Source organism: Meriones unguiculatus, chromosome 15 (assembly GCF_030254825.1).
Source record: "Meriones unguiculatus strain TT.TT164.6M chromosome 15, Bangor_MerUng_6.1, whole genome shotgun sequence".
In the NCBI taxonomy this organism is placed as follows: domain Eukaryota; kingdom Metazoa; phylum Chordata; class Mammalia; order Rodentia; family Muridae; genus Meriones; species Meriones unguiculatus.
The window spans coordinates 10,216,019-10,238,778 of NC_083362.1; the positions used below are offsets into that span (position 1 = coordinate 10,216,019).

Genomic DNA, 22,760 nt, shown 5'->3' on the forward strand with positions numbered 1-22,760 from the left:
AAGTACACACTTCCGGTGACGAGAATGGCGCGGAGGAAGCGCGCATTCGTACTCGGCGCAGACGTCTGACGTCACGGCGGCGGAGATTTTAAAATTCAAACCGCCCTTGGATGGCAGAGGCGGAAGTTGTTGTTTTGGCGGCTGTTTTCCCTTGCAGTCGAGCGGTTTACGGAGAGTAGGGCGCTGGGTCTCATCACGAAGCCAAGAGAAAGATAACTGCTAACGCGGGGTCAGCTCTGCTTGGGCTCTCTGCGGCGCGATAGGCGATTGTTGTGGGGGACCTGGGGTGCAATCTGCCGGGCTCTGCTTCCACGCGTCAGTAAGTTTGTGTGGGCAACCTTTGTAGCGGGAGAAGGGATGCTGACTAGGTGGGGACTGACCGGGAGGAGCTGTGTCGTGTGCTGCGCTCGCGGCTTAATACTTCATCTTAAGAGCCGTGTAACAGAAAGTCTGAAAAACAGCGGGATCTTGAGAGTAAAATTAAGTGGAATGTAAGCAGCCAAAACAAGGAGGGATGTGGGTGGGTCAGGGCACAGCTTAACGCGCTTAGAGGGCCTGGCTTCCCATCCCCAGCTCAAACAAAACAATAATAATACTATGTTTTGAAAAGTGGATGAGCAGCCTGTGCATCAAATTGTAGACCGGACGGCTTCTCTTTGTTGAAAGGGAGATTAGAACCAGAATGACAGTAGTGTAAAGTGTAAATGAAACAGAGGAAATATTTTGAGGGGAGTGAGGGAACCTGAGATTTCCTATTGAAATAGACACAAGCAATAGCAGTGATGTGGTCAGGGCTGTTTACAGAAATTTTTGTGAGCCTGGATTGCCTTGTGCTGCAGAAATCACACATTGTTTGTTTGTTTTTGTATTGTGTTGTACACATTCAGCGTTTAAGTGTCTTGAATACTTGAAGTTTTATAGGAGTTCTTTGTGAGTGAGGACTTCAGTACACATTAACAAACAAATACAGCACTTAGGGAAAAGACTGCCATAAAGAAAGAAACTTAGCTTTGCTTTTCTAGTTGATGAAGATGATGATTGTTGCTTAGTGAACACTTGCATTGGACAATCTTTCTAACACTGACATCATGAATTAGGTTATAAGCATGAAGCGCAGTTCGGTTTCTACGGGTGGTGCTGGCCGCCTCTCTATGCAGGAGTTACGATCCCTGGACCTCAATAAACCAGGCCTTCATACCCCTCAAACGTAAGTGCCTCCGCCTGTGGCTCTCAGCTGCATACTTTACTGTCTGGGGCAAGGAACATGTAAGAAATGGTTAGCCCAAAAGTGTAAGTGATGTCTTAGTGATAAATCTTGTCTCTTCCCAGTAGTACTGGATTAGGGGGCGGGGTGTCAATGAAATGTAAAAGTGGACCTGAGGCTAGGTCTCATCTCATTGTTTTCCTAATTCCCTAAGTCATGCTATAAAAGGATTGCAATGCCCTCTCAAGACTCCTTGTTTTCCTCTTTTACTTTAGAATTAAACTGTTTAAGTGGGCACTGTGATTTACTAAGGTGTTTCCAGCTCGTAAAGGTATTAATAATCAAAGCAGTATTATTTGTTTTAGGGATAAGCTATAAAGTTATTTCCTCAAGTTTGCAGGAGGGGTCGTCTAAATGAACTTGCCAGCATAGCTGCTGCAATCCTGGTATTCAAAAGGCTCTAGGAAGAAAATGGCTCAGTGTGCGTTCAAGGCCAGTGTGGACTATATAGCAAGTCCCCCAGCCTACAGAGCAAGGCCATAGTTCCAAAGCAACCAACCAAAGAATTTGTTATTGTCAGCATTAGTTTTTTTACTCTGAGCATTGCTCTTCCAGTTAACAGGTTATTTCTAACCCACTGTATATCATATCCTATAAAGCCTACATATAAGCTAGCTGTTTAGTATAAGCCATTCTTAAATCACTCGGGTTTATATAGTATGAGCCTCTACTGCTTTTGGAAATCTGAACTATTTACATATCTAACTACTTGAAACACTTTTTTTTTTTTTTTACCATTGCACATTGCTTATACCAAAAGCTTTTGTTCAATTTTATTATAAGCAAAAACCTTACCATTGCCATTTTTTTTCATAGTTTGGAAAATATGACTTAAATGGCTGTATGTATTACGGGGCTGAGAGAAAAATGTTGAATCTGAGGCCAATCTAAACTACATAGTGAGTCCTAGAATACCCTGTAATACAGACGAAGACCTTATCTCAAAATTTTAAAAAGTAGACTTCAAAAAAAAAATTCGAACAAATCTGTCAACCTATAATTAAATACTTAATTTCTTTAAATTTTTATCCATACATAAATTTTAAGATAAATATAGATTAAAATTTTTAACATTTTAAAATTCTACTGTTTTTCAGCTCGTCCCAACAATAACAGATACCAAAATCTTCTATGATTTTGAAAAATTTTTATAGGTAGTGGGAAAGAGGTATTAACTCTCATGTATTTCCAAAATTACTTGAGTTGGTATTTTTACATTTATTTTAAAGAGGTGTTTTTTGTTTTTATCTTTAAAGCAAAGAGAGATCAACCTTTGGAAAGCTGAGTACAAACAAACCTACATCTGAGAGAAAAGTCTCAATATTTGGTAAAAGGTAATGAAGTTTTTAATTATATTTAATGAGTAGATTCTTATAGACATTCATTGATTCCCTTAAAGACCAAAAAAAAAAAAAATTGTAAAGATGCTTTCAAGATAAAAGGTCTCATCCAGTTTTCCTGTTTTAGGTGGTTAAAATTCTACATGGTATCTACTTTCCATGATTCTAGAGATAAACAGATTCAGACCACTGTTCTATGTTTATAGGGTGATGGTTAAGTCTATTCTGTGTTGTATACCTAGTTCTCAGAAACTGTAGCATCAGATAGTAAAAGAGGAACTATCCTATAGTTCAACACTTCAACCCTTTTATACTCTGAAGGCTTATGATGACTTCAGAGACAGTTCTAGGAGAGCCAGGGCTGTTACACAGAGAAACCCTGTCTCAAAAAAAAAAAAACAAAATAACTAGTATTTATTGGGTTTTCAAATAGGCTAAACATTGTGTTAAAATAAGCTAATACTTTATATATGTTAATACTCAAGACAAAGATGATTTTCCCCTTAGGAATAGTGGGCGAGTGAGGGAGTAGAAGTAAGAAAGCAGAAATAGAAATAGAAGCCCTTAAGTTAGTGTGGTGACTAGAAATAGAAGCCCTTAAGTTAGTGTGGTGCTGGAGATTGAACAGAGCGCTGCACATGCTGAGCAAAGCTGTCGCTGAGATACCTGACTAGTCCCAGGAGCACATTTATTTCCACCTCATCTTATGCCTAAATCAAACTGCTGTAAACTCATACTGTGCTCTCCTGTGTTTAATTATTTAAAAATTAAAGGTTAATGTTTGATGCTGTTTTTAGTGTGTGTGTGTGTGTGTGTGTGTGTGTGTGTGTGTGTGTGTTGTGTATAGCCTTGAAATGATGTAGGTTGAACACAAAAGGAAATACTTTTCATTTCCTTTTTAAAATATGCTTTTAGGACTAGCGGGCATGGATCCAGGAATAGTCAACTCGGTATATTTTCCAGTTCTGAAAAAATCAAGGACCCAAGGCCACTTAATGACAAAGCATTCATTCAGCAGTGTATTCGACAGCTCTATGAGGTATTCTATAATTTAAAGTGTCTGAATTGAGCGGTTTTGTTTCCAATATTTTTTCTAATCCAGAACTTTCAATGCTTCATAAAAATGATTATAGTTTCTTACAGAAAACGGTTATGTATATAGTGTATCCATGAAATCTCTACAAGCTCCATCTACCAAAGATTTCCTAAAGATCTTCGCTTTTCTTTTTGGCTTTCTGTGCCCATCGTATGAACTTCCTGATTCAAAGTTTGAAGAAGAGGTCCCAAGAATTTTTAAAGACCTTGGGTATGTAATATTTTTTTAAGTCTAGAGGCCTTATCAGAACACAGAAGAAACAAATGACGCGTGGAAAAGTTTCTGAATAGTTTTAATTAGTGATTCAGCTTCAAGGTGAGCACTATGCAGTATTTGTAGGATAAATTGAAGAGAAAGGAAAACTGATACGTACTGGAATTTCGATGTTTTTGTTCTCATTGTTCCTGTAGCAAAACACCAGTGCTCAGTAATTTGTAAAATATGGGAGTTATTGAGCTAACCTGCTCGTGCTTAAGAGTGCTGGCTGCTCCTCCAGGGGACTCAGGTTAGGTTCTCAGCACCCACATGATGGCTCACAATCACATATAATAATGATTTCTCTTCTGGGCCCAACAGCTGCTAGGCACACACATGGTATACATACATGCAGGCAAAACTTTCATATACAAAAAAATATATAAATACACATATCATACAAATATATATATATATATTAGACTACCTGGTACATCTAAGCTTAGGCCACACCTTAATAACATACACATGTACGCATGCACACATACATACATATGTAAGCACCTGAGTGTCTTAACTCTTGGTTATGATAAATGGGAAGCCTAAACCATAATGGTACATTATTACAATACTTTGGGTGACAGAGTATGAGGCTCAAACAGTGAGGGGTATACAGTATAGCCTGGTAAGCTGGGGCAGACCTTTCATCGCTGAAAGCCGAGGCTAGTAGATCTCTGAGTTTGAGGCTACCCTGGTCTACATGGTGAATATCAGGCTAGCCAAAGCTATCCAGTAAGATGCTGTCTCAAAAAAAAAAAAAAAAAAAACAGAGTGCAGCCTGGCTACCACAGTTTGTAGTAGCAAAATCATAACAGTAAGGTCTAATAATGAAAACAGTGAGATCATCTTAGTTTGGTTTTTTGGTACTTGGATAAGACACAGACTAAAAACAACTGGGGAAGTTTATGTGGTTTATGTATCCCTGCTACATTGATCATTGAGGGAAGTGAGGACAGAAACTCCGGCGGGAACCATGGAGGGAACTACTCACTGGCTTGTTCTCCATGGCTTGCTCAGTTTGCTTTCTTGTACAGCCCAGGACACCTGCTCAGGGGTGGCACTGCCCACAGTGCACTAAGCTCTCCCATCAATCTCAGAGTACGAAAGTGCTCCGCAGCAACGCCCACTGGCCGGCTCAATGAGGCACTTCCTTTATTGAGGTTGACAGAATGAGTCCAAGACAGGATATGCCCAGCCAGAGAGGGGGGGGGGTGAGTTTGTGAGGACAATACGGTAGTGTTCGGGAGTACAGTACAGTTCAGTTGAGTTCACGCAACTCAGTTTGTGGGGTTCAGAGGCAGTTTTCCCAAGCAGAGCAATTCTGTGAGAAGCAGAGAGAAGCTAGTTTGAATTAGTCACCTTGGAGAGGAGTTTTGAGCCAAAACAGCTGAGTTAAACCAGCCAGCTAGAGTTTAGAAGACTCAGATCAGGGTCTCAGCACCCATGTGGTGGCTCACAATCATATATAATGATTCTTCTGGCCTCAGCAGCTACCAGGCACACACGTGTTATACATATATGCAGCCAAAACATCCATATACATAAACTATACATACATAAACAGAGCTAGGAAAGGGTAAGCAGTAAGTCCCAGGCTGAAAACATTCAAGGCCTAGGTTAGCAAATGGCGTCTAGTAGCTGAAGCCTTCAGTGTCTGGGCTTATAGGTTAGAATGTAAGGTGGCTAGAAACTTCTGGGCCTCGGGACAGTTAGGTATTAATGCTCTGGACTCAGCCGTGTAGCCATTATGCTTTCTGATGTGGTGGCTCCTTTTCCCCTGATTTCTCATAGGTATCCCTTTGCACTGTCCAAGAGCTCCATGTATACAGTGGGAGCCCCTCACACCTGGCCTCACATCGTGGCAGCCTTGGTCTGGCTCATAGACTGCATCAAGGTACTTAATAGTTGATAGTTTAAATGTTACTTTTGGTTTGTTTTTTTCACAAATATTTTCTATTTCTCTCCCAGTCTGATTTTTGCAACTTGTCTCAGAATCTGTTTCAGTTTGCAAAGCATGTTTGGCTTGCAGTTCTTCAAACTGTTAGCATTATAAGAAAGATGAGTAAGGAGAAGTTCTGCTTGACTTGGACATTGTTTTCTTGAGGTGTTACAGATTAGATAAAAATGAGCCCATAGTTTCTTTATGAAATTCATTTTCTCCCTTTTTTATTAAATTTTTATTTTTTATATTAATTACAGTTTATTTACTTTGTGTCCCAGCTGTACATTTTCTCCTTTTTTATTTTCATTACTAAAGGAAATCAGTATTCATTACAAAGATGGCGAAATAAAGAAGGAGTATTCTCCCAACTTATAGACAAAAGTTAAAATTTTTTTTATGTAATTTTATTTGGTTTTGTGGTATTAGGAGCTGAACCCAGGGTGTCTCTGCCTCTGAGCTGTACCTCAGCCCTGGGTATAGGTTTCAAAGTCCTGTTTGCTCTATAAAATGTATACAATCATGGGTTGCATGCTGGTGTTTCAGTCCATGATGGATGACACAATAGTTCCGTAAAATTTATATTATAGATAGGAGCTATTTCCATCACTTAGTGGTGAAGCCATGTACAACTTCCTGTGTCTCTAGTGATTCTGATGTAAACCTGTGCTGGAGCCATATTAATATAGCATATGCTGCCTAACGTGCAGAGTGTACAAACTTAAGACAAATAATGTTTACTGTAAAACAGTAACTTATTATTCTGGAAGCAGCCTCATGTATTATGTCTCTTGACCAGATCAAGGAGCCACATCAAATGACTAACCTATACCACGAAGGTTTGTGTAAGTACACTAGGAGTTTCACACAGCAAAATCACCTGACCTTTCTAGGAATGTATCGCCATCATTAGGCAATGCATGACTGTTTATTTTTTAAGCTTTTGCTACATACCGACAAATCTTTCTCTAGGGAAACGTGTAGCTATTAAAAAACTAGTCAGCTGCCAGATGTGATAGCACATACTTTTAGTCCCAGCACTCCTAAGGCAGAGGCAGGTGGCTCTATGAGTTCAAGGCCAGCCTGATCTACACAGAGAAGTCTGTCTCTGCTCAGCCATGTGTGAGCATAGCACGCCTATGGATAGGCACTATTGTTTTAAACTCTTTACCTATTTAGAAATTTTAAAACAGCTTTTTTCCATAGTTCTTTTCATCTTACTATTTGCTTGTGCTGTTAATTTGAACCTTTTATTTTTTTAATTGGTTGGTTAGCCTTTGGAGGATTGGCTCCTACTCTGGTGCTTAGGCTACACTTAAACTCTGGGACCACATGATTTTTCCGCTGAGTCTGATGAACAAGTGGAACTATGGGTGTGTGCCATGGCACCCAGCTATTAACCTGAGCTCCGGCGTATGAGATTCATTGTCTCAGACAGCCTATCATCTGGGGAGGGGAGAGTTGTTTTCTTTGGTTTGGTTTGTTATCGGGTTCCTTTGGAGTGAGGAGGGAATGGCTAGGGTATGGTGAGTGGTTATTTTGGTTTGGCTTTTTGGAATGGAAACTATTTGTGTTTCACAGCTAGTCTTAAAATTTTCCCACCTCAGACTCCTAAGTAACTGGGCCTCTAGTGCTTGGCATCATGTCTAGGTTTTTGGTTTTTACTGACTTCCACTTCTCTAGGCTATGCCCCATCTCTCCAAAACCCAAACCTTTGCCCACCCTTCCTAACCCCCATATCTGAGCCTCCTGTATGCTATGCAAGCACTCTTACCCCGAGCTGTGCATCTAGTCCTGATGTTTTAAAAATGCATATTTTCTGTGTGTATTGCTGTGGGTGGGCATGCTGATGCCATGGCACACATGTGAAGGTCAGAGGGCAGCTTTTGGAGTTGGTTACTGAGCCAGGTCCCTTGTTCATGTTTTTATCAGTTGACAGCATGACAAAGAAAAAGAATACAGCTAAATTTTTTTCATATTTTTATTTTTTTAAAGTTGGACATAAAAGTTTCATACAAGAGTAATTACCTGGGGCTGGAGAGATGGCTCAGTGGTTAAGAGCACAGTCTGGTCTTCCAAAGGACCCGGGTTCAATTCCCAGCACCCACATGGCAGCTCAAAACTGCCAAGGGATCTGACACCTTCACACTGATAATTATAAAATGAAATTAAATAAATTTTTAAAAAAAGAAATTACCTTAAAAGAGTAATTATCTATCATTTTCTTTTTTTTTTTTTTTTCTTTTGTATCATCATTACTGTGGCATGTATGGTGCATACACACAGGCGTACATGCTATAAGATATGTGAGATCAAACCTATGCTGCCAGGGCTTTATAACATGCTTTTACCTCCCTTTCTCCGGCCCTCTATTCCTGTTTTCCTATCAATTTACAAGAATGCTGTTTTGTTTGGGGGAGGCTTGTTGGTTCTGGTGGTATTTTATTTGCTTTAGGGTGAAGCCACTTGGGAGCAGAGCAAAATGGAGTTCATCAACCAACCATTATTTATGTAGGTGAAGAGAACAATATTTTCAGAGCTGGAGAGATGGCTCAGCACCTCGTCCACATCCATGTAAGGCAGACTAGGTTTTTGTTTTGGCACTGTAAGAACACATCTCTGTGGTCCAGGATTTTGCACAGAGGATCCCACTCCTGTTAGTAAGGTTAACACCCTCCTTGTTGTCTCTGTTCAGTTCAGGGAAAGGAGCTGATGCTAGAACAAGGGGAGAACTCGTGAAAGGCTGCTAGCTGCTGCTTCTAATTAAATTTCCCACTTAAACTTAGAAATTTTATCCACAATTTTGGAGATATCCTTTCTCCTTAAGGTTTGAGTTGTTTTGTTTTGTTTTGTTTTTTGGTTGCTTTTTGTTGTTGTTTTGTTTTATGTAAGCTCCAATTTTTTTTCCTTAGTATTTTTATGGTTCTGTATGCTTCCTTGGGTTTTTTGTTTGTTTGTTTGTTTGTTTGTTTTGGTTTTTGTTGCTCTTTTGTGTTGTGTTTATATAACAAGGTCTTGTGTTCCTCAGACTGGTCATGAATTTCTGAGCTCAAATGATCCCCCTGTCTCAGCAGTCCACCCAGCCTCCCAGTGCTGGGGTTATAGTACCCACAGCCTTGCCCAACTCTTACATGGTGCTGGGATCCAAGCTGAGGTCCTCATGATTGCACAGTAAGCAATTTACCTTCCCCAGCCCATTACCTTTTGAGACAAGATTTCTCACAGATCCTTGAACCCTCAATTTGGCTAGACAGACTGACCACAAAACTCCAGGATTTACCAGTCTCCACTTCACAGAACTGACTACAAATGCACAGGTCCTCTTGCTTGTCTAGTGAGCGCTGTGTCCACAGAGCATCTCCCCAGCCACCAGACATAGCTCCTCAAACACACAGCATCTGCCATGTGTTTCAAATTGCATTCAAAACATATTAGGGAAAAATTCTCATCTTGACTTTTTTTAAGTCTATTTGTTTTGATGTTTTCTTAATTATATTTCTAAGTTATTGTTGCTGAGACTTTTCTTGTCTCACTACTTGTAATGAACTGTCTTACACCTATTCTAAATTATCTTCTATTATTACCACTGTTTACAAATAAAGGATTTTTTTTTTTTTAAGTATTTAGTCATATGTTCAGCTAGAAAATACTGTTTTTCCTACTGAGGTGAATCTGCTTTTATCTCAAAAGTGGTTTGAAGCCAGGCTTAGTGATTCAGGCCTGTAATCTCTGCTACATACATATAGGAATCACAGCTTCCAGCCAGGCTACTCTACAGAGAGAAGTTAAGGCCAGCCTGAACAACTTAAGAACTGTCTCAAGATAAAAAGTAAGAGAACTTAAGAATAAATAACTCAATGATGGGTGTAGCATGGCTTAGCATACATACATAAGACTATAGGTTCATCCCTCAGAACCTCAAAAAGAAAAAGTGGTTTTTGGTGTCTGGTGATGGAGCTGAGTGATAGAATGCTGTCCAGCAAGTACAGAGTCTTGGATTCAATCTATTGCCCCCCAAAAATGGTTGTAGGAGCAATTGAAAAATGTTCTTTTAAAAATGTTGTTCTATGTATACATGTGTATCTCTGTGCAGGAGCCTTTAGAGGCCAGAAGAAGTTATTATATCCACTAGAGCCTTGGTCACAAGAATTTGTGAGCAGCCAACACGGGTGCTAGGGATGAAATGTAAATCCTCAGGAAACGCATCAAGTGCTCTTAACTGCTGAGCAATCTCTCCAGCTCTGAAAATATTGTTCTCTTCACCTACATAAATAATATATTGGTTGATGAACTCCATTTTGCTCTGCTCCCAAATGGCTTCATAATCTTTATAAGTGGTTTGATGCCATATCTCACTCTTCGCTGTGCTCGGAGCTTGTCACATAATCTGTTTGCATAGCAGTTGTTTGGCCAACATCCTCATGTCTTCTATTGAAAGCTAAGTGAGAAAGTTGCATGAGCCCCATAATAATGTTAGTTAGGTCCTCACGAACATCTTCTGGGCCCTGAACATATGACAGTGCTCAGATAGAATGTATGAGAAATACCACCTTTGGGGTTGGGGCATGGCTCCATTCTACATTTTTAGATATTTGTAGATGTGCATAGTGACTTGTGCCTGTAATTACAGCATTTTGTAGGCTGACATTGGAGAACCGCATGAATATAAGGCTCCATAGTGAGTTACAGAACAGCAGGGATACAGAGTGAGACCCTGTCTCAAAAGATGTTAGTAAATGACTTGAGAGATGACTTGGTTAAGAGAGCTTCCTGCTCTTCAGAGAACCAGAGTCTAGGTCCCAGGTGTCTATCAATTACCTGTAACCCCAGCTCTAGGGGTCCACTGCCCTCTTCTGGCCTATACAGGAACCTACACTCACATGCACATACCCACACATAGATGTACAAAGACGTATAATTTAAATTTTTTTAATTCTTTTAAATATAAACATAAGCCCTTGTGATAGTGGCTCATGCCTTTAATCCAAACACTTAGAAGGTAGAAGCAGGCAGATCTCTAAGTTCCAGGCTAGTCAGGGTTACATAATGAGACTCTTATCTCCAAAATAAAACAGATTTTAGCCTGGCATGGTGGCGCATGCCTGTAATCCCAGCACTCAGGAGGCAAAGGCAGGCGAATCTTTTTGAGTTCAAGGCCAGCCTGGTCTACAGAGTGACTCCAAGACAACCAGGGCTACACAGGGAAAACCTGTCTCAAAAAAAAAAAAGAAAACATTTTAAAAATAAGTGTTTTTAATCTCTGCATTTTTAAAGTTGGTGCTGTTTCAAACAAATCTAAGTACAGCACTCTTCTGTCCTGGAGAGATGTGCCAAAGCTCCCAGGTCTGAGTGTGGGCCTGTCCTCCATCCCTGTTAGCAGTGCTAACAGGCAGTGGGGTGCCTTACCTTAGAGAGAAGGTAGACGGCCTGTTCTGGTTCTTGAGCTCTGCGCTCCCCATCTCTCAGACCTCATGGAATTGGTCACTCTGCAGCCTTTTGAAAAATAGCAGGCAGGGGTGAGTTGTTGCTGCTTTCCTGATTTGTCTGGGTCTTAGAGAAGGGCTTCTGCGGGGTGCCTTCAGCACAGGAAGATGAAGCCAAACAAGCAGCCTAGCTAAGTGAATGACAGTGTCTCCTAAAATCCATCTCTACTCCCAAGATACGAACACTGATGCTTTTCAAAAGAAACCGTCTTTGGGCTGTTTTGTTTGTTACTTGTTTTATACAGGTCTCACTGTGCCCAAGGCTAGCAGGACCTCCCCAGCCTTCCTGCCTTAGCCTCCTGAATGCTAGTGGTATACTGCAGGCAAGCACATTCTTACCAGTTTCAAACTTAAGCATCTGTAGTGTTTCTGAAATTTCATATTGTAAAATGCAATCTATAATTCATATTTGTGGGCTGAAAGTTAGACGTTTAAAAGCTGGGTGTGGAGACACACACCATTACTCCTAGCACTTGGGAGGCAGAGGAAGGCTGTTCTCTGAGTTTGGGTCCAGTGTGGTCTACATACAGGGGTCCAGGATAGCCAGGGCTGTCCCAAAACACACACACACACACACAAAACCACATAAAGTTTATGTTTTAATGTATATAACAAGCCAGTTAATTAATAATTTAATTAATAAAAAACATGAAAATATCCTTTGGTCTCCTTATACATGCTGTACTGTGTGCACACTTGCATGCACGAAATAAATATAAAAAATATGTATGTGTTCTTACTGTTTTAGTAACCGCAAATCTGTTTAGTTATTAAAATATGAATATAAATATATATATAATACGTAAGACTCAATATAATCTTTTTTAGGACTTTCAGTTGTATGATTGAATGCGTCTAAAAATTACTCAAAAAAGTGACTTTTATAAGCTATCAATCAGCCAATTTAATGTGTTGTTTATGTGCTAATTAGATTCATAATGCCATGAAAGAAAGCTCGCCTTTATTTGACGATGGGCAGCCTTGGGGAGAAGAAACTGAAGATGGAATTATACACAATAAGGTATACTATACATTATAAATAATGTATAAAGAGGTTGCTTGATATTATTAACTAAAAACTATTCTTTTATAGACCTTGTCTTGCTTTCTAACAAATATGAGGTGTTTTTTTTTTTCTTTTAAACATGCTTAATTCACTTTATTTTTCTTGTATAAAAACCTTTATGTGGTAGCCACAGCTGGAGCCTCAATCTTATGAACAGAAGCTCTGGTATAGATTTTCACAAGATAGTCAGTGAATTTTAATTAAATTTTTATTTTTTATATTAATTACAGTTTATTTACTTTCTATCCCCCTGTATCCCCCAGCTGTATCCCCCTCCCTCATTCCCTCCCAATCCCATCCTCCCTTCCTCATCTCTTCCCTGCCCCTCTCTAAGTCCACTGATAGGGGAGGTCCTCCTCCCCTTCCATCTGACCCTGGTTTATCAGGTCTCATCAGGACTGGCTGCAATGTCCTCTTCTGTGGCCTAGCAAGGCTACTCTTCCCTTGGGGGTGGGGGGTAGGGGAGGTCAAAGAGCCAGCCATTGAGTTCATGTCAGAGACAGTCCCTGTTCCCTTTACTAGGGAAACCCACGTGGACACTGAGCTGCCATGGGCTACATCTGAGCAGGGGTTCTAGGTTATATCCAAGTATGGTCCTTGGTTGGAGAATCAATCTCAGAAAAGAGGTCAGTGAATGGTTGTGAGGCACCATGAAGGTGCTGGATCCCAGGTACTCTGCAAGAGAGGCAAGGGCTCTCAGCCGCTGGCCTTCTCTAACCCCAGCACTCATCTTAAAGGACACTTAACTTTGTGCATTTTATGTTGAATTACATTTGTTAGTAAACTTCCTGGGTTGGCTTCAAAATACCTTCTCTGTCCAAATTTGTATTTTCATCCCCTCTCATATTTAGAAGTAATAGATTGCATACATCTCTATAGCACACTTAATGATAGGTTTTTAATCTCTTGTTCTTAGAAATTTATATACCTGCTTACTATTCTTCACTTAATTTTATATTCAAATTTGAATTTCCAATCTGAAAAAAAAAATAATGAAGCAAACTAGAGAATCATGTCTTTGTTTGTACAATCTGCTCCACCCAACCAGTTGTTTCTGGACTACACCATAAAATGCTATGAGAGTTTCATGACCGGTGCTGACAGCTTCGAAGAGATGAATACAGAGCTGCAGTCAAAGCTGAGTAAGGCCTTCCTGCGGTACTGTCACTTAACTCTGGGGTGGTTGCTTTTCTTTCCATGCCTGTGTTTTCATGAGTGACTTCATAGGTGGGTACCTACAAATTGTTTTTTATTGATTCTTTAATGGGAAGAAGTAGTGGTTAAACAAAAAATGACTTATAATCAGATCTGAGTCATAACCCTTACTAAGTGAATTTAAGAATTACCTGACTTCAAAGTTTTGCAAACTAAAGAGCAATGTAATAGAACCAAATAAGGTAGATAGTGATGTCATATGACTTTAATCCCAGTACTTGGAATGCAGAAGAAGGCAGATTGCTGAGTTCAAAGCCAGCCTGGTCCTTCAAAGTGAGTTTGAAGACATCCAGGACTACATAGAGAAACCCTGTCTAAAAAAAATACAAAATAAAATGCAAAATGCTTTTGTAGGAATCAGAAGATACTGTCTGTGCTTAAATATGTAAGAAGTTACAGCACTTCTTATGGAAAATATGTATAGTCTCTCTATTAAAAGTTGGAGGAAGTTAAGAGGCCTTTGCATTTCCAAATAAATTATTTTTCATTCATTGTTACCTAGTGATAGGGGAATATCACCTTGACATCCATGGCACAAAGAGTGAGAGGGAAAAACAAAAGCATTTCTTTAGGATTTCCTAGGAATATACCATCCTAAAGAGCAAAGAGGACAATTCCAGATTGTGCACATGGGACAGGGAACAGATGGATAAATTTAAGAAGGCAAAAATCTTGGGGCTAGAGGAATGGTTCAGTCAATAAAGTGCATCCTCAACAAGGATGGGGGCCTGAGTCTGGATGCCACACCCATAAAATAGCAGGTGCAGCAAGTGGACTATGACCCGAGTGCTAGAGAGGTAGAGTCTTGAGATCCCTAGAGCGTGCTGACCAGCCACCCTCGCCAAGTCAGGAAGCTCTAGGCTTGGCCAGAGACCTTATCTAAACACAAGGTGAAAGTGACTGTCAGCCTTTGACTTCTACATGCACACATGCACACTCATGACATACATCACACACACAAAGAAAATTCATTTTGATCTAAGATGGAAAGCAGTGAGTTACTTACTAAACATATAGTTACTATGTTTTTATGTAATTAATTTACTCAAATTATGTGTTAGGCACCAAAAATAGACTAATGAAGAACAGAAAATCTTGGCCTCAAGAGCTTATGTTCTGCTAGATAGAAAGGAATGGTATTAAGTGAAGAGCTGTGAGGCAAGTGACAAGTGCTGTGGAGGACAGCTCCAGCAGGGGAAGGGCAACAGGTTATTCCATGGAGTAAAAATAAGGCTATCACAGAAAGCAGTGTCTGCTGCATTGGTGGTTTGGGGAAGTAAGGGAATAAGATTGTGAAAATCTAAAGAACACTGTAGGTTGATTCTGATGAGATTTTTGTGCTTTGCCTCCAGAGGATTTATATAAGGTAGATGCGTCCAAGCTGGAATCATTGGCAGCAGAAAACAAAGCACTAAATGAGCAGATTGCAAGGCTGGAGCAAGAAAGAGAAAAAGAACCGGTTAGTAAAGGTGTTTCTGAACCCACTTGACAGCTCTTTAGGCTCTTGAGCCTCTTTCAGAAGACTCTTATGCAAGGTTTTCCTTAACAGGTTAACAAATACGCTTCAATGGAACCATGTGCCGTCTGTGGCGCATAGCTCTCCCTGTGCTCTCTCAGTCATGGACTAATGATGCTCAGAATATGATGAAAGAGTCTTGCCTGTTTACATATCTTTTGAGCAAGGTCCCTGAAGTATATACTTGCAGGGAGCACCATTCTCAAGAGGCTGGAGTTTTAGTTAGTGAAAACAGAATGGTAACAAACTGGCTTATAAAGTACAGTGTAGCCTACGTGATTTCATAAACGCAAGATGATAATATGAGGTTTTTTAAATGTGTATTGGTATTTTGTCTGCATGCATATCTATGTACCACATGTTAACAGTACCCATGGAGACCAGAAAAGGATGTCAGGTCCCCTGAACTCAAGATTCAGGTGGTGGATAGCTACTAATGGGTGCTGGGAATCGAATCCAGGTCTTGAGGAAGAGCAGCCAGTGCTCTTAACCCTGAGCCATCTCTCTAGCCCTGAGAGCAGTAGCTTAACTTCCAGTTTTAGTGGAGCACCCAGATTGTTCTGCAAAGTAATCAGATATTAAATATTTATGTTTCTACATTTTCCTTGGTTTTTTCCTATCCTAAACTGTTATAAACTACAATAGTTATTTTTCAGTTCTTTTAAATTCCTCTAAGATACGTGTAAATAACATCGCTTTCTTTAAAATACAGAATGCTTCTAGGTGAAAATAATTTAACGTGTTCTTTACTTAAAGAATCGTCTCATATCATTGAAGAAACTGAAAACTTCCTTACAAGCAGATGTTCAGAAGTATAAAGCGTACATGAGCAACTTGGAGTCTCATTCGTCCATCCTGGACCAGAAACTAAGTGGTCTTGATGAAGAAATTGGTAGAGTAGGTAAGCAGAGCTAATGGTAAAAGAAGTCAAACAGGCAGGTAATCTTTTCCTTCTACAATAACTTTCTATAGCAGTCTACCAGATTTTCAGTGCTTTCTGTAGTAGTCTCCTGAAACAGATGCTCACACCGTTCATGGATGAGAGCAATCAGAATTTGGTCTCTCAGTCAGGCAGAGGGGTGCACACCTTTAATGCCAGCACTTGGTAGGCAGAGGCAGGTGGATTTCTGTGATTTTGAGGCCAGCCTGGTCTACATAGTGAATTCCAGGAAAGCCAGAGCTACATAGTGAGACCTTGTCTCGAAAAAAACCCAAAATAATCGTAATAATAATAAATTTGTTTTATCACCATTATAAATGTAATCTAAGATTCAATAAATTTGTGCTTGCCTAGGAACTCAGGGAGAATCTTTTCTTCAGCTTCTGTGGCTGACAATATTCCTGAATTTATGTCCACATCATTCTAATCTCTGCCTTTGTCTTTCCATTGCCTTTTCTCTGTGTCCTTTTCTTTTCCCTCTTTTTTTTTTTTTAAGACGATCAGTATTTCATGCTGACTTTGGATTGATCATCCTTCCTCAGCCTCCAGAGGGCTTTAATACATAGCCCAAGCTTGCCTCAAACTCAAAATCCTGCCTCCTCAGCTTCCCAAATACTATGGTTATAAATTGCGACCACGCCCTTCTGTCCTTTTTTTTTTTTTTTAAGATTTTTTTAATTTTATGAATATGAATGTTTCTCCTGCTTGTATATAAGTGTACCACATGTAATTGGTGCCCTCGGGTCAGAAGAGGTTGTCAGATCTGCTGGAACTGGAGTTGTGGATAGATATAAACCATCCATGTAGGTGCTAAGAATGGAATCTTGGCCCTCTGCAAGAGCAGCAAGTGCTGCAAACCGCTGAGCATGTCTCTGGCCCCTACATCCTCTTGCGATCTGCATGAATTCTCCCGTTGCCTCCATCTTAGAGTGACAGCCATGGTGATGTTTCAGACACCTGCATAATCCAGGGCTATCTCACATCAGCATTCTCAATCACGTCTACAAAGACCATTTCCAGATAAGGAGATGTTGATGTATGACCATTTACCGAGTACTGTAACTCATTTAGACAGGACGAACCACGGGACACATGTGGAGAAAAAAGGACAGCTCTTGCAGATTCCATTTCTTCCTTGCATCTTTACATAGTTCTGGACATCAGACTCCATTTGCCAGGCTTAGACAGTCAGGGTTCTGCTTACTGAGCTATTTACTGGTCCTAATCAGCTAGACTCTTCATGTCTCGTCCTCAGGCAGTCCCATGTAAGCAAGTCAGCAGCTGAGACTGATTGTACGTAGATGGAAACTGCACGTGCACCCTCCAGTAGAAGCAGAAGCACAGCTGAGGAGGCTTGTGTGTGTCCTGTGTCTAACGTTATCCTCGGGAACACATACCAACCGCAGTCGAGCTTTGGAAAATACTATGATACATATCGCTTGCCAGCCTCTGATAGCGGAAGCAGAGCAGAAGAAGCTGACTAAAATCACAGAGCCATCAAACTACAGTTTAAAAATAAATATATGAGCAGCTGCAGTTTTCCTAGAACTCTACGATTTCTCTCTTTAGGATTTCCCAGGCTCTGTCTATTCTGTGTAGATTGTGTAGATTATCTTTAGGGTTTTGGCTTTAACTCCTCATATGTGTATTTGATCAGCTATAAAATCAAGGCTTTTAATTGTCACATAGTATGTGCTAAAATCAAGATTTTCCAAATAATCCAATTATGTATATCGTGTTTGCTATAAATGAACTCTAAATATTGTATTCTTGTCCCCTGGTCAACATCCTCTGCTGTTCTCTATCATAGATTATTCTCTCACTCTTCCAATGTAACTAAACCAATACTAATATTATCTTTTCATTAGCATATAATCACTTGTTCTTGTGTGTGTTTGTGTACATGGCCTGTGTACATCTTTGTGTGGGCTTATATGAACTTGTGCAGTGTGTCTGTGCATGCATGTGTAAGCCAGAGACCAGCATCGAGGTCTTCCTTGATCACTCTGCACCTTAGCTTGAGTCATGGCCTCTCCCTGAACTTGCTGCTTATCTGTTCAGCTAGGCTGGCTGCTGCTCACCTCTAGGGATCTGCTTTGGTCCACCTTCCACCCATAACCTGAGGGTCACAGATGCGTGCCCATGACCAACTTTATGTGGGTGCTGGGAATCTAAACTTAGGTCCCCATTCTTTTACCAATCATACCATTTTAATACCTCCTGCTTCTTATGAGAACACTTTGTTCAAAAATTGCTGAGTAGATGAAAGAATAATATTTCATCTGTCATTTGTTTTAATTCTCTAAATATGTTAACTTCCTTGATTACTTAAAGCCATGTATGACTACAAATGAATAGGTCATATTTAAATTCTTGTGAAAGATCTATCGTGCTTTTGTGCAGACACACAATACATGCTTAAAGTTGTTTGAGCCACCTCAGAGGTAGAGCTTACCGACTATTGTGCTATGAGAACCACATCTCTGAATAATGCAAAGAGCTTGTACAGGAGTACTAGAAGCATTTAAAATGAACGTCAACAGAGACAAACCTATGCTTGTTTTGAATGAAACCTTGGCTAGGCCCACGTGTTTGACATAGAGTTCTTTGTGAAGCTGGAGTAAGCCAGTGTGGAAGAGGCTAAGATAAAATGGTAGATGTTTTGGCTAGTATCATTAATGAAGTAGGACCAGCTACCCAAAAGCAAGGTGTATGTGCGTAAAGTGATGTGTAAACATCAGCCATCTTACATGATGCTTCGGTTTCTTTGTAGAAATTAAACTTGAAAATTGTGCTTCTTCCAATGCAGAACTAGAATGTGAAACAATAAAACAGGAGAACGCTCGACTACAGAATATTGTTGATAACCAGAAGTACTCAGTCGCTGACATTGAGAGAATAAATCATGAAAAAAATGAATTGCAGCAGACCATTAATAAGTTAACCAAAGACCTGGAGGCCGAACAACAACAAATGTGGAATGAGGAATTAAAATACGCCAGAGGCAAAGAGGCCGTAAGTCACAGTAGAAACGCTCATAACCTTATGTCAGTTCGTTAACACCCAATATATGTCAGTCAAATTTAAGATAAGCTCAGTTTTCTGATAACGAAACAAGAAATCCTGGGGCAGGGGCAGGAAGTGTGTGCGATTCTAACATAGAGTGAGTCAGCAGTTCAGTGTAAGTAGTCATCTGTATTATCTTTCTGACTCTCTTAGGCAAGCTCCATCCCGGTGTGGAGAAGACATATGCATATATACGCGCACACACACATCTGTAAGAGCGGCTTAGGGGTAAACCTCAGTGATGGAGTACAAGCTTAGCATGCTCGGGATACCAGGATCAATCCCCAATCCCAGAGAAAAGGATGCGGCACCCAAAGTTTGAGCCTAGAATCTAGTCAGCCTTGGTACAGCTTTAGCCTGCAATTTGCTACTGTCTGCAAGCATAGTCTGCATCATCTAACCTTTCAGCTTTCACTTGCTTTAAAAATGAAGGTAGTGGGGGCTGGAGAGATGGCTCAGAGGTTAAGAGCACTGGCTGCTCTCCCAGAGGTCCTGAGTTCAATTCCCAGCAACCACATGGTGGCTCACAACCATCTATAATGGGATCTGGTGCCTCTTCTGATGTGAAGGTGTGCATGCAGATATTGTATACATAATAAATAAATAAATAAGAAATTAAAAAAAAAATGAAGGTAGTTAGACTGCCTCAGTGACTCTGAAGTTACTTCAGGGTATTCTAGCTCAAGTACTGTGTAAGAGGAAGGTTATAAATCTCTGGACTAGGTAAACATTGGTTCTACAAAGCTAAAAAGAATAACAGATTTATTTGGATAAACACACTGAAAGAAGAAAAGAAAGTCTAGTAAATAGGTAAGCAGTAGCCTAGGGAGGAGCCCAGCTCTGGCCATGTGAGCAAAGCCAAGTGTGTTGGGTACCTGAGAGTTGGCTAAGAGCAGTGTCAAAGGATCCACTAGGAAACAAACACACTCTGGACAGTTCACCTGTAGCGTTCTTCTCTACTAAACGCTTGCCCCGCATTTCAACTCTGGAAATCGCCTTCTAGCACTCCTATGAATGATTACGCTGCACCTATGTCTAAAGATCAGGAGAGTTTACTGTGGGAGCAAGAAACCAGACATACGCTGTGAACTCTTGGCTTTTTCTTAAACTAAACAGGAGCCAGAAGCAGTAGAACATAAGTTACCAGTTGGTCCTAGGGAGTCACTGTGTTACAAGAGGGCAACAAAGGGAAGGCGGAAGACTGCCAGGCTGTGCTCTCGGGTCAGGAAGGGGAAATATCTGCTTCTATAGAGCTTGCATTCAGCTAGTAAAAGTGAACAAATATGTCATGTAATAATCTGAAAGAGTATGGGAAGTTAGGGGCTCTAGTAGAGGGAAAGAGCACCTTTCTGGTAACGTAATTCAGAGGTAGCTCTGAAAGACACAAAGAAATACAAACTACTAAATTTTTTTCAATATAGTTAACACTTTGAAATGTAAATGATCTACTTCCTTTATTTTTGGTAATTAAATTTTTTAATTTTCTAGGTTTGAGAAGGTATATTTTAGTTGATAAAGAAACATGGACTTAATCTAAATTATGTGGAGTAAATGAAAGAACAGTGGTATGCTGCTCACCAACCAATTACAGACTTAGTTATTTTACAAACCTTTCATTTACATATTTTAAAATTGCTATCTTTTATTTATCAAACTACCAGAAACTAGCATACAGCTTGTGTAGAGTTGCAGAAATGGCTATTGAGAGCCCCATGGTAAAGGGCTGCGTAACTTTTAACATCTCTCTTTGTTCTCTTTACCAGATTGAAGCACAGTTAGCAGAGTACCACAAGTTGGCTAGAAAATTAAAGCTTATCCCCAAAGGTGCTGAGAATTCCAGAGGCTATGACTTTGAAATTAAGTTTAATCCTGAGGCTGGTGCCAAATGCCTTGTCAAATACAGGGCTCAAGTGTATGTAAGTATGTGTTCAAACTCCAGTTTATCATGACCTAGCATTAGACAAGGAGTAAGACACTGGGCTGAGCTCTTCCTTCTGATGGGCAGAAATCTTGTTTCATATGTGACTTTTGAACTTAAAAAGCCTCTTCTTCTGTACCTACTTCATCCAACTATCCACAAAGAAAGTTGGTTACAAATAAGACAGGTATCAGGACTGTGTTGACAATCTGAGGTAACCTTTGTTTCAAGCTACCGATGACCCTCTTGGGAGAGCAACACTAGCAAATTAACAACAACAAAAAGGGCTTAATTTTGAAATGACCAAGGAGATAATTTTGAGAAGAAAAAAATTTCATTGCTATATTAAAATTTTTAGATTATTCATAAGTATTGTAGTTTTATTGTCGGTACTAAAATGCCACCTTTGAAATAATTAGCTTTTGAATACAAAAGTGTAAGAGTCAAACGCAATGCATTTTTCCCTTGAGAGTTACTCATCTAGTCTATGGGTAAGCCACCCTTGAACCTGCTGATCTCATCCAATTGGAAGCTAAGCAGGTTTTGGTCGGTTTTGTACTTGGATGGGTGACTTCATCCACCATGGATCTGATGTGTATAACCTGTTCCCGACCAGCTGTGTGCTAGAGATAAAACACAAAGTAGAACCTTGTTTTCTCAGAGGTGGAGAAAGTTTATTGATGAACAGGCGCTGCTTAAATGGGTCAAGCCAGCTAGATTCCCCCCACTGCTTTGAATGGTTTCATATTACTGGAGCAATAAAATAATTGCGTCAATCAAATAATCTTGTAAAAGATTATTCAGGTACAGAGAATATGTTCAGAAAGGAAGAAATTTACCTTACTCTCGGCTCTAGAAATACTTTAAAAAGTAACAGAACAACGGGAGTAGAAATAGGATGCTGGAGCAACTGGCTCAGTGGTGAAGAATGTGTGGGGCTTTTACAGAGACCCCAAATTGAATTCTAGCACCTACAGCAACTAATTCACACCTACTCCAGCTCCAGGCATTTTGCCTCTGACCTCTGCAGGCATGTGTGTTGAACATGCACATGTAGCCACATAGATAATTAAAAAATAAATCCAAAAAGAGAAAGTAGATACAGTTAGGAATGATGCCATCCATCAGTCAACCTAGCTACTTGAAAAGGAGATATAAAAAGATGTTGAATCTTTTAAAAACAGGAGGGGGCTAGGGTAGCTCTTTGTTGTGTTGTGTTGTGTTGTGTGATTTTGGGTTCAGCAAGGGTTTTCATTTGTTTTACTTTTTTTAGCACGTTGAGGGGTATATAGAGTACATAAAGAGTACATGCAATGACATACATGTGGAGGTCAGCTCTCACTTTCCACCTTTAAGTGGTTTCTGGGGCTCAGACTCAGGCCTCTAGACTTAGATAACAAGGGCTTTACCCACTGAGCAGTCTTGCACATCTGTTGTGGGTAGTTAATATTTATTATTGATTTATCTTTTAGTTACACAGTGCTTACTCCTAAACCAGCTGTATACCCAAATCACCACACAGAGACAGGGATGTATTTAGTTAACCTAGAACACAATGCTGGGCAATAGCTACTCCATCCTAAACCTCCAAGCCCACATAGTTTCCTCCCATTCAGATTTCACCTATTATACTTGGTTTTAGTCACATCTTAGGTCCAGTTC

At 40.0% G+C, this 22,760-nt stretch overlaps 1 protein-coding gene across 1 annotated transcript in view; it reads left to right on the plus strand.

The window, feature by feature from the left end:
- The first annotated feature begins 135 nt into the window (after positions 1-135).
- The window catches only part of Ndc80 (NDC80 kinetochore complex component), a 34,960-nt gene continuing 12,335 nt past the window's right edge, over positions 136-22,760 (plus strand). Inside the window, exons 1-12 of the mRNA XM_021653797.2 lie at positions 136-319; positions 1,098-1,207; positions 2,521-2,598; positions 3,520-3,643; positions 3,738-3,910; positions 5,747-5,849; positions 12,309-12,398; positions 13,492-13,585; positions 15,011-15,117; positions 15,931-16,075; positions 18,924-19,129; positions 20,944-21,096. Of these exons, the coding sequence (XP_021509472.1) occupies positions 1,107-1,207; positions 2,521-2,598; positions 3,520-3,643; positions 3,738-3,910; positions 5,747-5,849; positions 12,309-12,398; positions 13,492-13,585; positions 15,011-15,117; positions 15,931-16,075; positions 18,924-19,129; positions 20,944-21,096 (1,374 nt within the window). The 5' untranslated portion in view covers positions 136-319; positions 1,098-1,106. The remainder of the gene's footprint in view (positions 320-1,097; positions 1,208-2,520; positions 2,599-3,519; positions 3,644-3,737; positions 3,911-5,746; positions 5,850-12,308; positions 12,399-13,491; positions 13,586-15,010; positions 15,118-15,930; positions 16,076-18,923; positions 19,130-20,943; positions 21,097-22,760) is intronic.